Source organism: Myotis davidii, unplaced genomic scaffold (genome assembly GCF_000327345.1).
Source record: "Myotis davidii unplaced genomic scaffold, ASM32734v1 scaffold111, whole genome shotgun sequence".
Classification (NCBI taxonomy): Eukaryota; Metazoa; Chordata; class Mammalia; order Chiroptera; family Vespertilionidae; genus Myotis; species Myotis davidii.
Window position 1 is genome coordinate 2,504,860 of NW_006284347.1, and position 17,308 is coordinate 2,522,167.

Genomic DNA, 17,308 nt, shown 5'->3' on the forward strand with positions numbered 1-17,308 from the left:
CAATAAAACCTCACACTCACCTTCATGGGGGAAGGTTGAGGAGCAAAGTGTAGAGACCAGGAATGAGAATGAAGAGATGTGGTTAGCAGGATGCCAGTTATACTGGGGCAAGTGAGGGTGGTGGTGGTTGTGAGGGATGGGAAATGAATAAATAAAACCAAATCAAACTAAAACCACAGTTATACAAGATAATGACAGAAAAATAATATCCCTTTCCACTTTGCTGATCTCCAAATTGAGAACCATTTCTAGCTAATGATATGCACTGGCGCCTTTCTGTACTTGGCCTCAGAAACTGACAAGCCCTGTGTGTGAACACCTTCTGCAGGTGTTCTGAAAAAGACATTCCAGAGTAACCCACCAGCAGACACTGAGCCAGCAATAGGCTGTGTATCTACGAAAGAAGAAAGAAGGGAGGAAAGAACATGCATAACATAAACAAGAACAGTATGAGGGCAAATGGTTCCCAGTACCAGGGTGGGGCCAACCTTGGATTGGGGTTAGGGGACCTCCCTGCTGGAGCTACCTCACTACAAGCCCTAGGGAGCCCTTTATATGTTGTAAACTATACAAATGGCTCCCCCTGGAGTTGTGGTCCTGGTAAAATATCTTGGACACTTGTAATCTTAACTTCTCTTTTGGGATGCGAGTGGTATGAAGTGAGAATAAAACATAGCCATCTGAAAAACCCCCACAAAGCTTTGGGAGTATATCAAGCATCCTTTCCTCCAACAAACAATTAAAACCCTCTTCGCACAGGTCATTCCAACAAGTCCATCCCTAACATATTTAAAAATACATAACAAAGGCATTCACACTTGTTGAGATGCTTCTATCCCATTACCTCTGCCTCCAACCCTCGTGAAATTACCATCTAAGTTATGCCAGGATCATAAAGGGAAGGTCCTAATACAATCAAGGTGGAAATACTGCTAATATTGACTCTATCATCCTGCATCAAATTTAATCATTTCCATGAAACTCACCTTCAAGAGTTTTAATACTAAATGCTGTAAATGATTTTTGCATTTGGTGGGTGAATACAAAATAGTTTAAAAATCACAGGAGATTCTTGTATTTGTCAATCCATCTTTCACTTGCTTTACTGAGTCAAGGGAGAAGACGGGGTCCAAGTCAGAGGAACCAGACCCTGTGACGTCACTGGTTGAAGGGCAAGCAACACAAATTTCTCTTCATGTCATTTCACCCCACTGCTACTTTGCATCACTAAGGAATTTTCTAGGAAACTGCTCAGCAAACTCAAGGCCTCTCTGGTTGCCGAGTTCATGGAAACAAAGTGCTTTCTCTTAAAACTGAAAAAGACATTCCGAAGTAACCACCAGTAGATACGAAGCTGGCAATAGGCTGCGTGTCTATGAAAGAAGAAAGGAGGGCAGGCAAGAAAATGCATAACATAAACAAGAACAGACAAAACCTTGAGGAGGAAGGAGAAAGGAAAACATTTAGATTCCTTGAGTGATGGAAATAAATACCAAAGCTATTAGTTTCAGTTCAAAGAACGTATCACTTTATGCTGTTTATTATTTCTCGAGGATGATTTATTTTATCTTAAAATATCCAAAGGGGAGAAGGGGTCCTGGAGGTAAATGCAAGGGAACTGACCTGGTCGGGAGAGGGCCTGTGATTAGAATGCTGCGACCTCCCAGGAGACCGGTGGTGGTGGTGGTGGTGGTGGTGGTGGTGGTAGTGGTGATCCTCATCGTAGTTGTCCGCCATCAGCTTCATCCTGTTCTGGGTCTGTGCAGAGCAAAAGCCAGGGGAGACTCTGTCAGGAGCGAGAAGCCCAGCCAAAGACACCCAGGGCATCATTATAGCACCTAGAGGGCTCCCTTTGCCCCTAATCCACAAGTTTTCATTTGCAGGCACATTGAGACTTAAAAGGAATGCATCACGCTTTGGTGAAAGAGGCTTTGTCACACCCCTGATGCTGCCTGTCCCTTGGATCTGCATTTGTAGATGTAACTGTACTTTCCCACGTGGTTTAAAGGGGGAAAGGATGAACTCGTCCAAAGGTGCTTTGTTTTACGTTGTCAAGCGCTCACAGAGACCCAGAGTAAGCTTGCCACCACAGACTGCCAACAATCACATCCTACGCTCTAGAGCAAGCAAGACAAGGAAGCCCTGCATGGAAAGATGGGAGAGGACTGGGTGGAGACATGGAGCCACAGACAAACAATGGTCTTGAGAGACAAGGCAGGAAATCCACTCAAGAGCTGCCGAATGCAAAAATACTAATGGAGATGGTTTGTTGCTATGATGACTTCTGGCGAAAAAGAGCACTCTGGGCAGGCAGGGGGAAATTGGGCAAAAGGACCACAGTAGATGGAGAAGAACTGACCACTGCAATTTACTCCCCACTATGGTTGGCACAGAAGGCAAGCCCCAGGTGTCACCGTGAAACCCCCAGGGCCACAGGATTGTTTTATTGTCTTGTTTCACTATGCAGGGCAATAACATACCAGCGATGAATTGACCTAACAGGGTCACAGAATCTAGAAAAATGCCTAAAAGGTAGATAAAAATAGCTAACCCAGAAAGCTTACAAAGATGGGTTTAGAGATAAGACTAACTGGATTCAAGTCCTGCCGCACTTCTCTGATGGTTTATTTGAGTTAACTATTCCTAGGACTCAATTTCCTCAACTCTAAAATGGGAGGGAGAGTGCCGCCTTCTCTATGATGAACCTGGCACAATAGGGACTTGTGAAAAAGGCAAATGCTGCTATTATTATTGTTGTTGTTGTTTACTGTAAGGCACTTCTTTTTTAAAAACTATTTTTTTATTGCTCTTTACAGAGAGAGAGGAAGGGAGAGGGAGAGAAAGAGAGAAACAACCACCAGCTGCCTCCTGCCTGTTTCCACTGGGGATGGAGCCCATAACCCCGGCATGTGCCCTGACTGGGAATCATACCAGCAACCATTAGGTGCATAGGATGACGCCCAAGCAACTGAGCCACACTGGCCAGGGCACCACTTCTCCTTCTTGATCCGTGTTTCCTTTGCCTGAGACACCTCCCACAGACATCTTCCCTCACCTCTAACTTGTGTGTCTGGCTAACTCACAGCCTTTTCCTGAACCCAACCTTGAGGCCAAGTGATGTGTGCCTCCTACTTGCCACCATTGTGTACCCACAGACTTATCTATCCATCTGTTGGTAGACTCGGGCTGTTTCTCTCGTCTGCCTCTCCCCAGAATCTAGCCCAGGGAAGTGTAGAGATGCTATGCCTGTTGCTGTAATGCCTGGCTGAAGGAAAGGAGGGGGCATGACTCTGAGGGATGCTGTCACTCTAGAGAAGCCGTGGGCAAACTACGGCCCGCGGGCCGGATCCAGCCCGTTTGAAATGAATAAAACTATTGAAAAAAAAGACCGTACCCTTTTATGTAATGATGTTTACTTTGAATTTATATTAGTTCACACAAACACTCCATCCATGCTTTTGTTCCGGCCCTCCGGTCCAGTTTAAGAACCCATTGTGGCCCTCGAGTCAAAAAGTTTGCCCACCCCTGCTCTAGAGGCAAGCTGCACCCTTGTTTCAGCCAGAGGAGGTCACTGAGAGGGGAGGCTCTCTCATGAATCACCTAACAATCTCACTGGTAGCTTGAGATGACGACCAGCCATCAGCACTTTAAGAGAGCTGGACGTCAGAGGTTGGCAGAACTGCCAACTAGTGGGAATTTTATTATGTGATATAAATAATGCTCTGATAATAATTCTGGACCTCACACAGTGTATTCTTGTAGTTTTTTCCACCCACAATCTAACTTACCCTCAAAACTTTCCTGGGACATATTATTACTCTCTTCCTCTGCAGCTAGAAAATCAAGGCATCGATTTCAGCCCCCAGAGACTCTTTCTTGACATAGGGCTTGGAGGTTTTCTGGGCCCTCCAATTCTGAATCGTTAGGCTTGTCCCCTTGCCCCGCTGTTAGCAAAAATGGCAAACAGCTGAACAGGTAGAAACCGCTTCCCATAAATGTTTCGATTCTGTTAAGTCTTGGAAACACCTCACATCCCAGTTCTACCTGCCAAAGAATGTCTCATGATTCACGCATTCCGTTTTTTTAAAATGTGTACAATATTTGAATGGCCCCAGAGTAGATGTAAAAAATGCATTATATGGATGAAATTAATAAAATTAGAGGGAAAGATCCACCTAACAATTAAATTGGAAGTCCCAGGCAACCTTTGGCAGCTGATAGCATGTCTGTCCTTCACTCACCCACTGACTGTATCAGAAGACCCAATGGACAAGGCACGTCTTGTGAGAAATACTAGTAGAAGGTCAGTTGCCAACTAAGTCCTGAGCTTTCCCAGATCTCCCTTATTTGGCCAACCTTGGTACCGGAGATGCTGAAATTCTGCGTTCACACCTAAAATTCCAGTATTGTCAGGAGCCTGTGACTTTTGAACTTGTGAACTAATAAATCTGGAATTGTGTCTTCCAATAGAATTCTGGGGCCTAAAGGGAGCTATAAGATCTGCTCTGGCCAATAAGGAAGGGACTTGCCCAAGAATGAACGATGGAGCCTAAATGAACAAATAATAATGGCTATTGTAAATATCATAATGTTCTTATCCTTTGGGGAAGCTCCTGTGATTTTATGAGATTATTTTCTTACCAGTGACAAGCCTAAAGTTCCCTACCTTTGAACTGTATCCCATAAAAGAATGTACAAGCTAAACAAGATGCTATATGCAGCCCTAAATGTGTCTGCTGAAATGAGGTGTTGGAGAGTAGGCATGTCATGGGATAAAGACTGTAAATGAATGATGTCATCTTTCCAATTTGGTGCTGAAATATAAATAAACCACATTGTTCATGTGAATACCAGATCTGGGGGAAATGTACACAGAGCAATTGTGAGCGGAAGAGGCTTCTTTTGATTAGTCTGGGCTGAAAGAGAAGAGTGTGAAACGGAGATGAAAAATGAGAGTTTGGCCTGATACTCTAGACTACTTTTATTTATCTTGCTTGTAACATATCCCCTAAACTGTGAGCGATTTCTTACAGGCTGGTTGCTAGTTTTTCTTCTGTAACAAAGTTTGACCAATCCTGCTTGCTTAATTGTCAGATTAGAAATGAAGCTCCTTTAATTTTTTAAATCTACACTCCCTATCTTCATTACTATCCAACTGTACTTGTTTCCTAACACACCAAGAATGGTCAGGAAGGATAGGAAGCCATGAATAAGGCTCCCTAAAGGCTGAAGTGGGGTAGGCGGGGTGGGGAAGAGGTGAACATTGAAGAAAAGTGTAGCAAGCTTTGGACCAAGGATATTATTCATTCAAATAACTTCAGACACGTTTACTGGGTGATTCCATGCATAATGGTTCATATCCCTGTAGCCATCAGCTAACACGAGGTGCCTACCACAAAGCCTTACACAGTAAATCCGGGCAGGCACAATTGCATTCCCAGGAAAACTAATATAAAGTTGGAGAGGGTAGCTTCCCCCTGCTCTGCACTTGGGAACTCATGGACTCACTTAGCAATCCACTGAAGCCCGTTTTTATTTCCTTTCCAGTGTCTACCCAATGGCTGACCTGACACTTTTGCTTTTGGCTAACTGTGTTTATTGGTTTTACGATATTATGTCATGGCTGCTGAAACCAATCTAATCAGATTTCATTTTCTACTTCCCTTTTCTTCCAGGCGCCACCTTATTTCTCCAGGGCAATGGGATCCTAACAGCTCTCCTGCTGGACTCTTGCTTTCCATCGAGCGCAATCTGGAGCCAGAGTGACCTCAGACCCACTGACTCCTTGGCTTCAAGCTCCTCACAGGCTCCCACGGCCTCAGGAAAAGAGCCCAGCTCCTCTACAGCTTACAAGGCTCTTGGGGGGTGACCCCCGTTCACTTCCCAGCCTCATCACTCATCCCCTCTCCCAGGCCCTGGGACATGTGGTTTCTGTTCTGTCATGTTGTCATCCTCTACCTTCACCTGTATTATACCCTTCAGTTCTTCTGCTCTTAGCTTCGACACCATCACTTCCAGCAATGCCTTCCCCAAGCCTGCCTCAAAAGGGAGTGAGTGCTCATCCACTGCCCTCCCAGAATCCTGTGCCCTCCTTCCACCTCTCACTCATCACAGCACTTACCTCAATGAACGGTAAATAATCATGTGCTTTCTTGGCTTCCTCTATCACTAGGTTGAAAATCTCTCGAGGCAAACACTACGCCGAATTACTCTCGTACTCAACATCTAACCCAGAGTCAGGTGTATTAGTAGTAATAAGTGTGTGTTGAATATATGTAGGATTGGATGAAGAAATGAATGGAAAGGGCATAGACTGCTTTGGAACAAATGAAAGAAAAAATACACAATTAGGGTCTATGATGGGCCAGTTGACTATGTGACCCCCCATGTCATAGTTTAACTTTCCCTGTTGTATATTTGTTTTTGGTTGTTGTTGTTCTTAGACATGGGGAGAGCAAGATAAATGTTCTTTTTCAAGAAATATTCCATTCTTTAGTAAAATGGATCCAGTGAGATACTCCATGATGTCCCCAGTTTCTTGTCTCATTAATAATGAAGGGTTTGGAGGTGTTATGGGGTTCATTTCCTTACTATGCCCTAGCCTTTGAAAGAGCAGGGGCCACTAGAACACTTTTGTTAGCACCAAAGTCAACCATGGAAAACTGAAACTTTCTCCATTAACGAAAATCCTGATGAACACCATCTGTGAAAAGGTGCCATATATTTCATCTCTCTTGACATTTCTGAAGAGTTTATCCAAGGAGCCCTTGAAACAAAATGAAAATCCTTGATTGACTAGTAATAGACTCAATAGCTTAATGGCAATATGTAGCTATAAAAGTGTAATATTAAAACTGCCTTTAAAATATTTTAGCAAGGTGGCAATAACAAACTATGCTTTGATCAGTCATCTGGATCAAGTTAACAATAAAACCTTCATGAATGTGGTTTTAAATAAGAAAAAATATATAAGATCTGTTGCTATGGGATATGGAGATAATACCATACAATAGCAATTACACTTTACTCTATCAGATTTTCTTTTCTCCCTCTTTCTTTCCAGAAATATCCAAAATAGTCCAGAACTATTCTACTGATCTTATTTTTGCTAATTCAGAGCAAGGTCAACAGTTCTTATCTCTGAGTAAAAGATGGAGAAACCAGATAACAAGCGACAATGAGGAAGGGAGGGATTTCCTGAACATCACCAGGCCCACAGGGCAATGAATCATAACAGAGTGGGCCTGGGTTCCAAGGCTTGGGCCACTCTTGGAGGATGAAGTGGGAGGATAAAGCAGCTATCAGGAGAATATGCCACGTTGGGGTCTATATGAGAGTAAGAATCACTAATGGAAAAGATCCTACTGAGGACACTGCGCAGAAATTCATTCAACACTCACTGAACTTCCGCAACCACAAAGTGCAATTTGTGCCAGGCTAAGTGCTTGACCAGTATGCTTTTGTCAAATCCTTGCCTTTGAGGTAGCCATTCTTATGAGGAAACCAAACCCATGATTGCTCAGCTAGTAAGTTAAAGGACAGGACTTAAATCCAGGTTTCTGGCTGCACAGTCCTACAATGTGATATGAATTATCAGAGGACTGACTACAACACAATATGGGAAGGAAATCAAGAGGGAAGGGACTGGTTTGCATCAGGGGTGGGGAATGTCTGGCCCACGGGCCATATAAGGCCCGCAAAAGCATTTGGTCTGGCCCTGCCAAGACAACAGTAGGCGGGACTCGAAATTCAATAAATGTAGGAGCTTTGTTGATAGCAACATAAATTTATATATTAAGTAAATTATAGTAAGCAAATGATGTTATAAATATCCAAATGGCCCTTAGCAGTAAAAGGGTTCCTCACCCCTAGTTTACATGAATGTCTAGAGGCAAGAGGAATCTCCTCCTCGCTGAGGACAGGGGAATCCAATGTCTCCATGGGTCAGGTGCCCCGTGACCTAAGATTTGAAAGTTGGCGTGGATATGGGTATAAGGAAAAGTGGGCTGGGAAGATGCCATGGTAAACTCACTTTCTAATCACCTTGAAAGGAAACCCAGGTCAATATGGTGTGTGTGTGTGTGTGTGTGTGTGTGTGTGTGTGTGTGTAGCTATGCTGCTTTCTTCATTGCTTTATTGGATGTGGAAAGAGCAGAAAACATATTTGGGATCATTCGCTTTCTTATTTCTCAAAAGCACTTATCAACTTGGGTCATTTTGGAAGGAATTTAGGACAGCCACAGCCATATACTCATATGCTCACACTTGTCAAACTATGACATTTCTGGGAAAAATACACCAGTCTCTTGACATTTATGCTTTCACAGATATCTACACAATCTACTGCTTTTGCATCAGCCCCGTTTCAAAAATTCATCTGACCTCTCCCAACTCAGTCAGCCGATCAGTTCTACAACCAAACAGAACATTGATGGAACTCTGCCTCCCAGCTTTGTTGAAGGCACCTCCCTTAGTCCTTATTTATAGACAGAAAATTAGTAGGTCACCAAGGAGGGTTCGGCTGCTATTTTTGTACCTACTCTTTATGTAGCCTTATTTTATTTTAATTGTTACAGAGAATGTCGGTGCCTCTCCACAGCCCCTTGTTCTACCCTGGAGGCCACCTGCAGCTTGAACAGAGACTCTCAGATGTGCTGCTGTCTTCCCATCTCAGGTGCAGGCTTGGCAAGGGAACAGGGCAGACCAGAAGCGATGGGGAGCTCACGTCCTCAGAGCAACTCTTGATGTGAGGGAGGGAGGTAAGGAATAAATAACCAGCATCCTCGCTCCTACTGGGAAAACGCTACAGTGTGTTCTGGAATGTCCCAGTAGGCCCTCAGCAGGGTGCAGGCCTATTGGCAATAACAGAAACCTGCCCACAGTGTTCCTTTCTTTACCTTTCCCTTCCCTGTCTCACTTCTCCATTTTTTCACCATGCTTCTTGGGACCACTACCCAAATAAACCACCTGCTCCAAATTGTTGTCTCTGGATTTGTTTTTGTGGGAATCCCAGCTCAAACCCTTGTTGAATGATGGACAAGCTTGTGCCTAACTTTTGTATCGGACTAACATTCCTGTGACTACCAGGCCTTTCCATGCTCAGCTCTTGAAATTTCCCATCACCTTCAGAGACAGATCTCTCCTTAGGGAAGTGACAGAGGCCTGGCCCTAATTCTTTTTCTGCCAAATGTTCACTCTGAGACTCAGAATGAACTACTTTTCTATGAGTCTCTGTCCCTGAAACAGAGGTAAATGGGAGAGATAGGGTATAGTGTCTTTAGCATGAACCAAACTCCATATGGATAGATACTGGTCTGCTGTTCTTATTCCTGACTTCACATTTTGTGGAGGTTTTCTTCCTCCCTCCCTCCCTCCCTCCCTTCTTCCCTTCTTTCCTTCCCTCTTCCTTCCTTCCTTCCTTCTTTCCTTCTTTCCTTCCTTCCTTCCTTCCTTCCTTCCTCTGATAAAATCAGGGGAAAAAATGTTTCTGGTAAACAACTTCCTGGTGCCACGTTAGAAACCTGAGGAATTCCACAAGGGGTGATGGACAATACCTGTCACCAGGGGCATCACCACTTCTGTTGTGCAATCAGCCAGCGCAAACCATGGTGGTGGGGAGGGGAGTTATTTATAGAGAGAATTCTATGTACTCTGCTGATTAGTGTGGAGATTAGGATCTCGAATAGTGGCAGAATGAAGACTGGCACTGTGAGAGGGAGCAACCTGCAAACATCAACAATAACAACCAATGACAGCCCTTCATCCTGTCATCTCAGGGAGTCAGTCCCACCAACCCTGTGATGTAGGCTGGAGAGGGCTATCGTCAGAATCTTTAATAGCTGTTATGACAGAGGCAGAAGCTCCTAAGAACCAAGAGTGACTCAAAAATATCTGCCCCGAATATCAGCCCTACACAGAGGCTGTTATTACCCTGCTGTAGAGATGAAGACACTGAGGCTTGGAAAGAAACTTGCCAAAGATCACACTCCTAGCAGATTTGGGACTATCATTCCAAAGCTTCCTAATTAACTACTGTGCCCTGGTGCTCAGATTCATAAAGATTAACCCCTCATAAAAAAACAGTAAGATTGATCTGGAAATGGGCCCCGACTCTCTGGACAGTGACACCAGTTGGAGCTGAGAAGAGAAGAAGCTCACTTTGATTTTAAAATGCGATGTGAAAAGGATGGAACTCAGACACATTATAAATCTTGATCAAATCCCAAGGAAGTCGAAGTTGGTGACCTCTCCTGATACAAACTCAATCGTCATTACTGCCATCCACATTGATTTTGAATGCTCCAACCAACGAGACAGTTTCGAACACATCAGGAATCAGACAAACAAGGACTTTCTAACATCCTGCACACCTCATGATGGTGGGGTCTGGGGGAAGGGAAGGCCCCAGAAGTTTCCACCCCAAAGTTACTCAGTTAAGCACAGGTCTGTTTAATTAAGTAGTGGGCAGCACATGCTATACTTAGCTTTTAAACACTTGTAAAGTCCTCTTCATCCATTTATCTTACTTGTCACTGACAAGCTCTTCAAGGACTGTAACAGTATGCAGAGCATGAAGAGCCTGGGTAAACAACACATATTTTATGTGGAGTCTAAACTGTTTCAACTCGGAGAGTCAATAGCGGGTCTCTGAAAAAGTCCCAGACTCTCCCAACAACCGAGGGTACGTTCTGAGCATGGTTTATAAGGAGCTTCTTTAGAAAGGGAGCTTCAAAATCAAATCCCAACTTTTTAACTAAAAGGGGAAAAAAAGAAAGGAAAAGGGGGAGGCCAAGAAGATAGGAAAGGAGGGACTAAGGGAGGGAGGAAAAAGAAGAAAAAAGAAAAGAGAGGAGGTAAGAGTTCAGCTGGCGTGATCAGTGGTTAAGCATAGACCTATGAATCAAGAGGTTATGGTTCGATTCCCAATCAAGGCACATGCCCAGGTAGTGGGCCCAATCCCCAGTGTGGGGCATGCATGAGGTAGCCAATCAATGATTCTCATTATTGATGTTTCTCTGGCTCTCTGTCTCCCTTCTTTTCTGAAATCAATAAAAACATTTTTTTTTTTTTAAGAGAGGAGGTAAGAAGGAAGGAGAGAAGGCTGTTTGTGAGCATTGGAATTCAGCTCTAAAACTGGGCTGACAAGGGAAGGAAAGTTCTTCATTCATTCCATTGGTACCCTCAATAAATGTTTACTACACTGGCCTAGCCAGAGCTGGTATCACCAAATCATCTCCTCAGACAATGAATTAAAACAAAACAAAACACCGCAGGGTATGGCCTAACAGAATGGGCTGCTGGACACTGACAATGTGGATGCCTACTCATCGGAGAACTTAAAGCAGTTGGTAGCCCAGCAGCACCTCAGGAAGGGACACAGAGAGTCATGGCTAGGAAGAGAAGTGTCCACATACCTGGACTGATTCACAGGCAATAAGCGAACTTTTAATAACTATGGATTGACTGTCAATGTATTTGAATAAATTAGAATGAGCACATCTGAGCATGCATAGAAAGTATGTCATAGGGCATGGAAAGCATTGTGATGGTGGTTCTCAAAGCGACGGAAGCTTGAGACACTCATCAGAAGGAAAGAGCTAAGCAACTGGGAATGGCCTTGCAAACAGCAGAGACCGGACATTCAGAGCAGCCCAGGGAGAATGAATGGGCCTGAGCTGGAACTGTCCGAGGCCAGGAGGACGTTCTCCCTCTGGGGCTGCGACCTCAGCATGGAAATGGGGCCAGTGAAACCTGGGCCTGCTCCCAGTTCTGAAGCTGAGTGGAAGGGCACAAATCCAAGACCTCCTCGGCACCTCACCTCCCTCAAAACAAACAAATGACAACAAAATCGGGAGAGACAGGAGGGTGTGAGCAATGCAAAACATGTGGTGGGGCTGCTGGCCCCGCAGCACTGAGAGAACCCCAGGGAGAGGGGCGGTGAGACCATGAGCGGAGGTTTGGCAGGAAGGAGGGGGCCTGGCAGCTGGGGGAGTGAGAGGCAGACAGGAGAGACAGCGAGGGCCCTGGACAGAGAACAAACCCCTCTCCCAGCTGCTTTCACACTTGGGTGAAACAATTGGAGAAAATGTAAACACCCTCATTAGTCCTTTTCCAATCAGTTGAAAAACAAATGGGAAGAGAGAAATGGCAGTGGAGTGTCCCAAATACCAAATCTATGAAACATTCTCCCGGGTGCCTGTCTACCTTCTCCGTGGGCTGCTGGCCGTGCCGCCCTCCCTGTGCTTGGATTTCCGTGCCTTTACTGGCTTTTAATGGGAGAACCTAGGACCAGGTCGGTTCTACAGGGAAGGAAAGTCTGCCCACCTATTCCACTCTGGATGGAAGATCTCCATGACCCTCCGGAGACACACAAACAAGACAGATATATCATTCACCACCACTTCTCCTCTGAGAACTCACCCCAAGAAGAGGCAAAGTGGGACCCTTGGGCATGGGGAGCTGACAGAAATCCAAGTGTCAGAAAGGATGAAATTAGATTCGAATTCCATCTGGAAATGCCCAGTGTGTTGAATCACACTGCTTTTTCACCCCTTCCCAACATATCAGATTAAATTCATCAATGGATACACGTTGAAAATCAATTTCTCTTGGTTTCCTGCTTAAGGTAGAATCCAAAAAGCCTCATTTTCTATGACCCTGCAGTTGAAACAGCATTAAGTACAAAACATCCAAATGTATTTACATTTGAATCTGCACAAAAACAGATATGAAATATGTTTCTTCAGAGCACTAGGAGAAGTTGAGGTGATTTTCTCAAAGACTCCTGAGGATTTCAGGGACTATCTCAAGTCTCTCTCCTACAAATGAGGATTGGCTAGAATGGCCCAGATGCACACCGTGTTGGTTCTAGGCCACACCTTAAAACAAATGAATCCAAGCTCCCTATTTCACAGGAGAGCCTGAGGCTCCAAGGGGCTAAAGGTTGGTCACAAACCCAAGAGAAAGCCCCAGATACCTGCCTATGAGTCAGGTCCGGCCCTCCCCTGCCCCTGGCTGTCTTCCCATTTGATTGGTATGCGCAGACAAGTCCACCTGCCCACGACCAGGAACACCAAGCCCACCTCATGCCTTTCACATTGCATTCCAAAACACTGTGGTATTCATTTCCATCTTGCTGTCTGAACAGCATCAAACACCTAATCATTTTGGTCTCAATGCCTACAGATAAGTTACGGAATTTTCCATTTTCTTTCAGATAGGAGCCTTGGTTCTCTACCAGAAGTACTGATTTAACTTTATGTTTCTTCTTCTATCTATAACACCAATAAGTTTTTCATTCTAAAAAGCATACATCCTATCTATGAAATATTAAATAGTACAAAATACTTTATTTAATAAAAAAGTTATTCCCTTTCCTTCCATCCCAATAGCCACTCTCATTGTTAAGATTTTCTCCCAGTCTTTCTGGAAAATCTTATGCATAGTCAAGCACAGACACACACACACACACAGACACACACACACACACACACACACACACACACCTTTAAAAATGAAATGTCTAATATGTCTCAGACATCTTTCCATATCAAGATCCTGTTTGACTACCTCATTTTTAATGGATACATATTATTCCAGTCTATGCATATATTCTCATTATTTATAAGTCTGATGTACTAAAATAGTAGGCAGGAAACTTTGTTTATTTTTTTAATTGATTTTAGAGAGAGAGAAAGAGAGGAAGAAATTTTTTTTATTGATTTGTTGTTCCACTTATTTATGCATTCATTGGTTGTATGTGCCCTCACTGGGGATTGAACCCACAACCTTGGCATATCGGGGTGATGCTCTAACCAGCTGAACTAACTGGCCAGGGCCTCTTTGTTTATTTTGTTCAAAGATGTATCCCAAGCACCTAAAACATTGTCTGGCACATAGTTAATGTTTATTGAATAAATGAATGAATGAATGAGTGAATGAATGATGGACACTTAGGTCATTTCCAATTTTTCATTATTCCAACAATGCTTCAGAGAACACTTCCCCAAAGGAAAGCTTTGCCTGTCCTCATGAACTTGTTTTCAACAAGGATGGATGCTTAAACATATAATAGGTCTTTCTATAATGTGCTAAATAAAGAGATTTGGGAGAGTTCCCTGGATAGAGTATACATATTTTAAACTTTGAAAGATATCACCAAATTTCCCTTCAAAAATGCTGGCCAACTTCCAGTCTGCGCCTCTTCCCTTATACTGTGCCAACATGGAGTCTATTCAAATTCTTTAATCTTCAAAAATCCGATACATGGAATACTGCAACCCATTCACATTTCCCCAGTTATAATTTGAGACTGAGCATCTTTTCAGTCATTTATTGGCCATTTCCATTTCACTATTTGTGAGTCTCCTTTAATGTCCTTTAGTCCATCTGGGAGGGGGAAGGCGTGGGAGGTTTTTTCCTTACTGTGCGTGAGAATAATTGTATAGATAGAGCACTGAGCTGCTTTAGGGAAGAGAAGGACCTGAGTAAAAGTGGGAAGAGAGCAAGTAAAAGCAGGCTAAGTGGAAACAGGAAACTGTGTACAGACTGGACAGATTTGAAGAGGCCTCGATCAATGGAACACATTAACATCTGAAATGTCACTGCAGCGGGAGAGAGAAGGAGAGAAGCGGGAGCTCCTTGGTGTGCTGTGATGCAACAGAGCCAGCCCTTTCCTTTGGTGCCACAGCCCTAGCAGGTGGTGGTTATAGGTGAACCATTAGCGGGAGAAGTAAAATTATGCTTTACTTCTCTGCAAAAGGTTTTTGTTTTTTTTTCAAAGCCTGGGTCATTCATGGGAGAGTATTGAGCCTGTAAATGCCACTCAACATGCGTGTGTTGGTGGAAAGAACCTCCTCAGCCTTCTTACCCAAACAGGACTTCCTGTGCAGCTGTCCTGGTGGACGCATTATCACAGGAGAAGGAAAACTTAACCGCTTATGAGACATGCATGAAATGGCCCTAACTGACATATTTTGAGCTTTGGCTGCACTCTCAATCTACCTATCCTAATTCTGCCTTGTTGAAGGTGCCCAGGTTTTGAGACATTTAAGTACAGCTATGCCCATGATCTCCAGCTTATCTAGCCTAACCATTATATTCTCTTGACTGGTCATTCTCCACTTCTCCTAGTCCCCGCTCTGGACCCCATCACATATGGGGTCATCGCAATGTGTCAGGGCTTCTCTTAGAGAATAATTCCCTAAACAGGGTCTGAATGCAAATCTTTACATGTATCCTTCCCTGCACTAAACACAACTTCACAATAATTAACATACTTCACCCTGCATTGATTTCTTAGCATCTGCTGTGCCTCGATGACTCGTTGTTAGATATTCAATTAATTAAATGCATGACCTGGTGGCCAGTTTTCCAGCCATTCACACACACACTCCAGAATTTTAATTTTAAGTATAAGTTTCATTCTTTTCCTTACTGCATATTTACTTTAGACTTATCCTAACTAAATTTGGGTTTACCGTTCCATTCTGCTGAGGTATTTCTCAGTTCTAATGATGTCTCCCATTGTTTTATAACCTCAGCTTTGAAGCATCACACTTTCTAAGGCTGCATATACAGTTGACCTTTGAACAACACGGGTTTGAACTGCACTGGTTCACTTATATGCCGATTTCCCCCGTAAATATACAGGCGTCCCTCCCTATCTCTGGGCTTGGTATCCATGGATTCAAACCAACTGAGAATCAAAAGGAGTGTTTTCCGTTTACCAGGATACAGAGGGTCCGCTGTATGCATCCTTCTACACCATTTATACAGGGACTTCAGCATCCGCACCTCTTGTCATTTGTGGGGGTCCTGGATCCAGCTCCCTGTGGACACTGAGGGGCAGATGTGGCTAAGTTTTTAGGGGAGCCAAAGGTTCTGCACAAATTTTTCTACCGCCCTGGAGTCAGCACCCCTAACATCTGTGCTGTTCAACTGTAATAGGGTCTGTGCTCATTCCGGAAGGACAGAGCACAATGCCTCTGGCAACCTCTCCACGAGGGGACAGGATTCCCTAGTCAACCTGCTAGGATGGAGGTTTTCAATCCACTATAAACCCATCTTGCTGAACCACCATTCAGTCCAAATCTCTCTATTTGGTAAAAGAAAATGAATAAAAAATATGTGTGTGTGTGAATTTGTTGTGTCCGATGCCTAGCGGAAGCCCCCGTGCCTGTGCCTCAGCCAGCCATCCCCTGCCCCGCCCTACATTAACCTCATGAAAAGACAAAGTGAGCTCAACATTACTTAATTTTAGTGAACAAATAGAGGATCTCGGCAATTGCTGATTTTATTGCAGCTTCATGAGTGCATTTGTTGCTTAGACATTTAGAGGCAAAGTTCTGGAGGCAGGTAAAATTCAGGAAAGCTACGAAAATGGAAAGTTAATTTCCCTGTTCTTCAGATGCTTTCATCCTGTTGGCAGGATGGTGAACTGGAATACGTTTTCTCAAGGGCGATTTGGCACTATGTACTAAAACTCAAACTATGCACGCCCTGGGGTCCAGCAACCTCCTCCTGAAAAGAAAGCTGGACCGGTACACAGGGATGGAAAAGATAAAAAGACCTTCACTGGGATGCCGATCCCAGTAGCAATTAATGAGAAGTAAATAAAAGGTCCATACAGCTGGATTTTGTTTAACAAGTTACTGAATATCCATTATTCCTAAAAATAGAATCCTCAGAAGCCATTTGAGAGTGATAGATATTCTGCCCTGGCTGGGTGGCTCAGTTGGTTCGGCATCGACCAGGAAGGTTGCCGGTTTGATTCCCAGTCAGGGCACATGCCCAGACTGTGAGCACGATCTCCAGTAGGGGGTGTGCAGGAGGCAGCAATCAATGTTTCACTCTAACATTGATATTTTTCTCTCTCTCCCTCTCCCTCTCCCTTCCTCTCTCGAAAAAAAAATATCTTAAAAATAAAGAGTGATGGATATTTATATTTATTAAAAGGAAAAAGTATCACATATGTAGATGAATTCCTGGAAGTAGTAGATGATAGGAAAACAACATGTTCCTACAAAATAATATAAATATCTACATGCACATATATATAAATATCTCCATACTAGTACATACATAAATGTATACATGCATACGTGATTATGTGAGAAAGGCCCAGAAAGATAAACACAAAATGTTGATGGTTATTGCTGGGTGCTTGGATTTCATGGAATTTATATTCTCCTTTATTCCTTTCCACATTTCTTGAATAGTCAATGAAAGAAAATAATAACAAAACAATAAAAATGTTCTTGGCTCCATATACAAAAATGCTGAGCTACTAGTACAGACTATTTCTGAA

The 17,308-nt window shown here is 43.6% G+C and overlaps 1 protein-coding gene across 12 annotated transcripts in view; it reads right to left on the bottom strand.

Moving 5' to 3' along the window:
- The window catches only part of ERC2 (ELKS/RAB6-interacting/CAST family member 2), an 861,660-nt gene that overhangs the window by 185,136 nt on the left and 659,216 nt on the right, over positions 1-17,308 (bottom strand). For all 12 annotated transcript variants that reach the window (XM_015571179.1, XM_015571181.1, XM_015571167.1 and 9 more), the window contains one exon: positions 1,624-1,758. In XM_015571179.1, the coding sequence (XP_015426665.1) occupies positions 1,624-1,758 (135 nt within the window). The remainder of the gene's footprint in view (positions 1-1,623; positions 1,759-17,308) is intronic.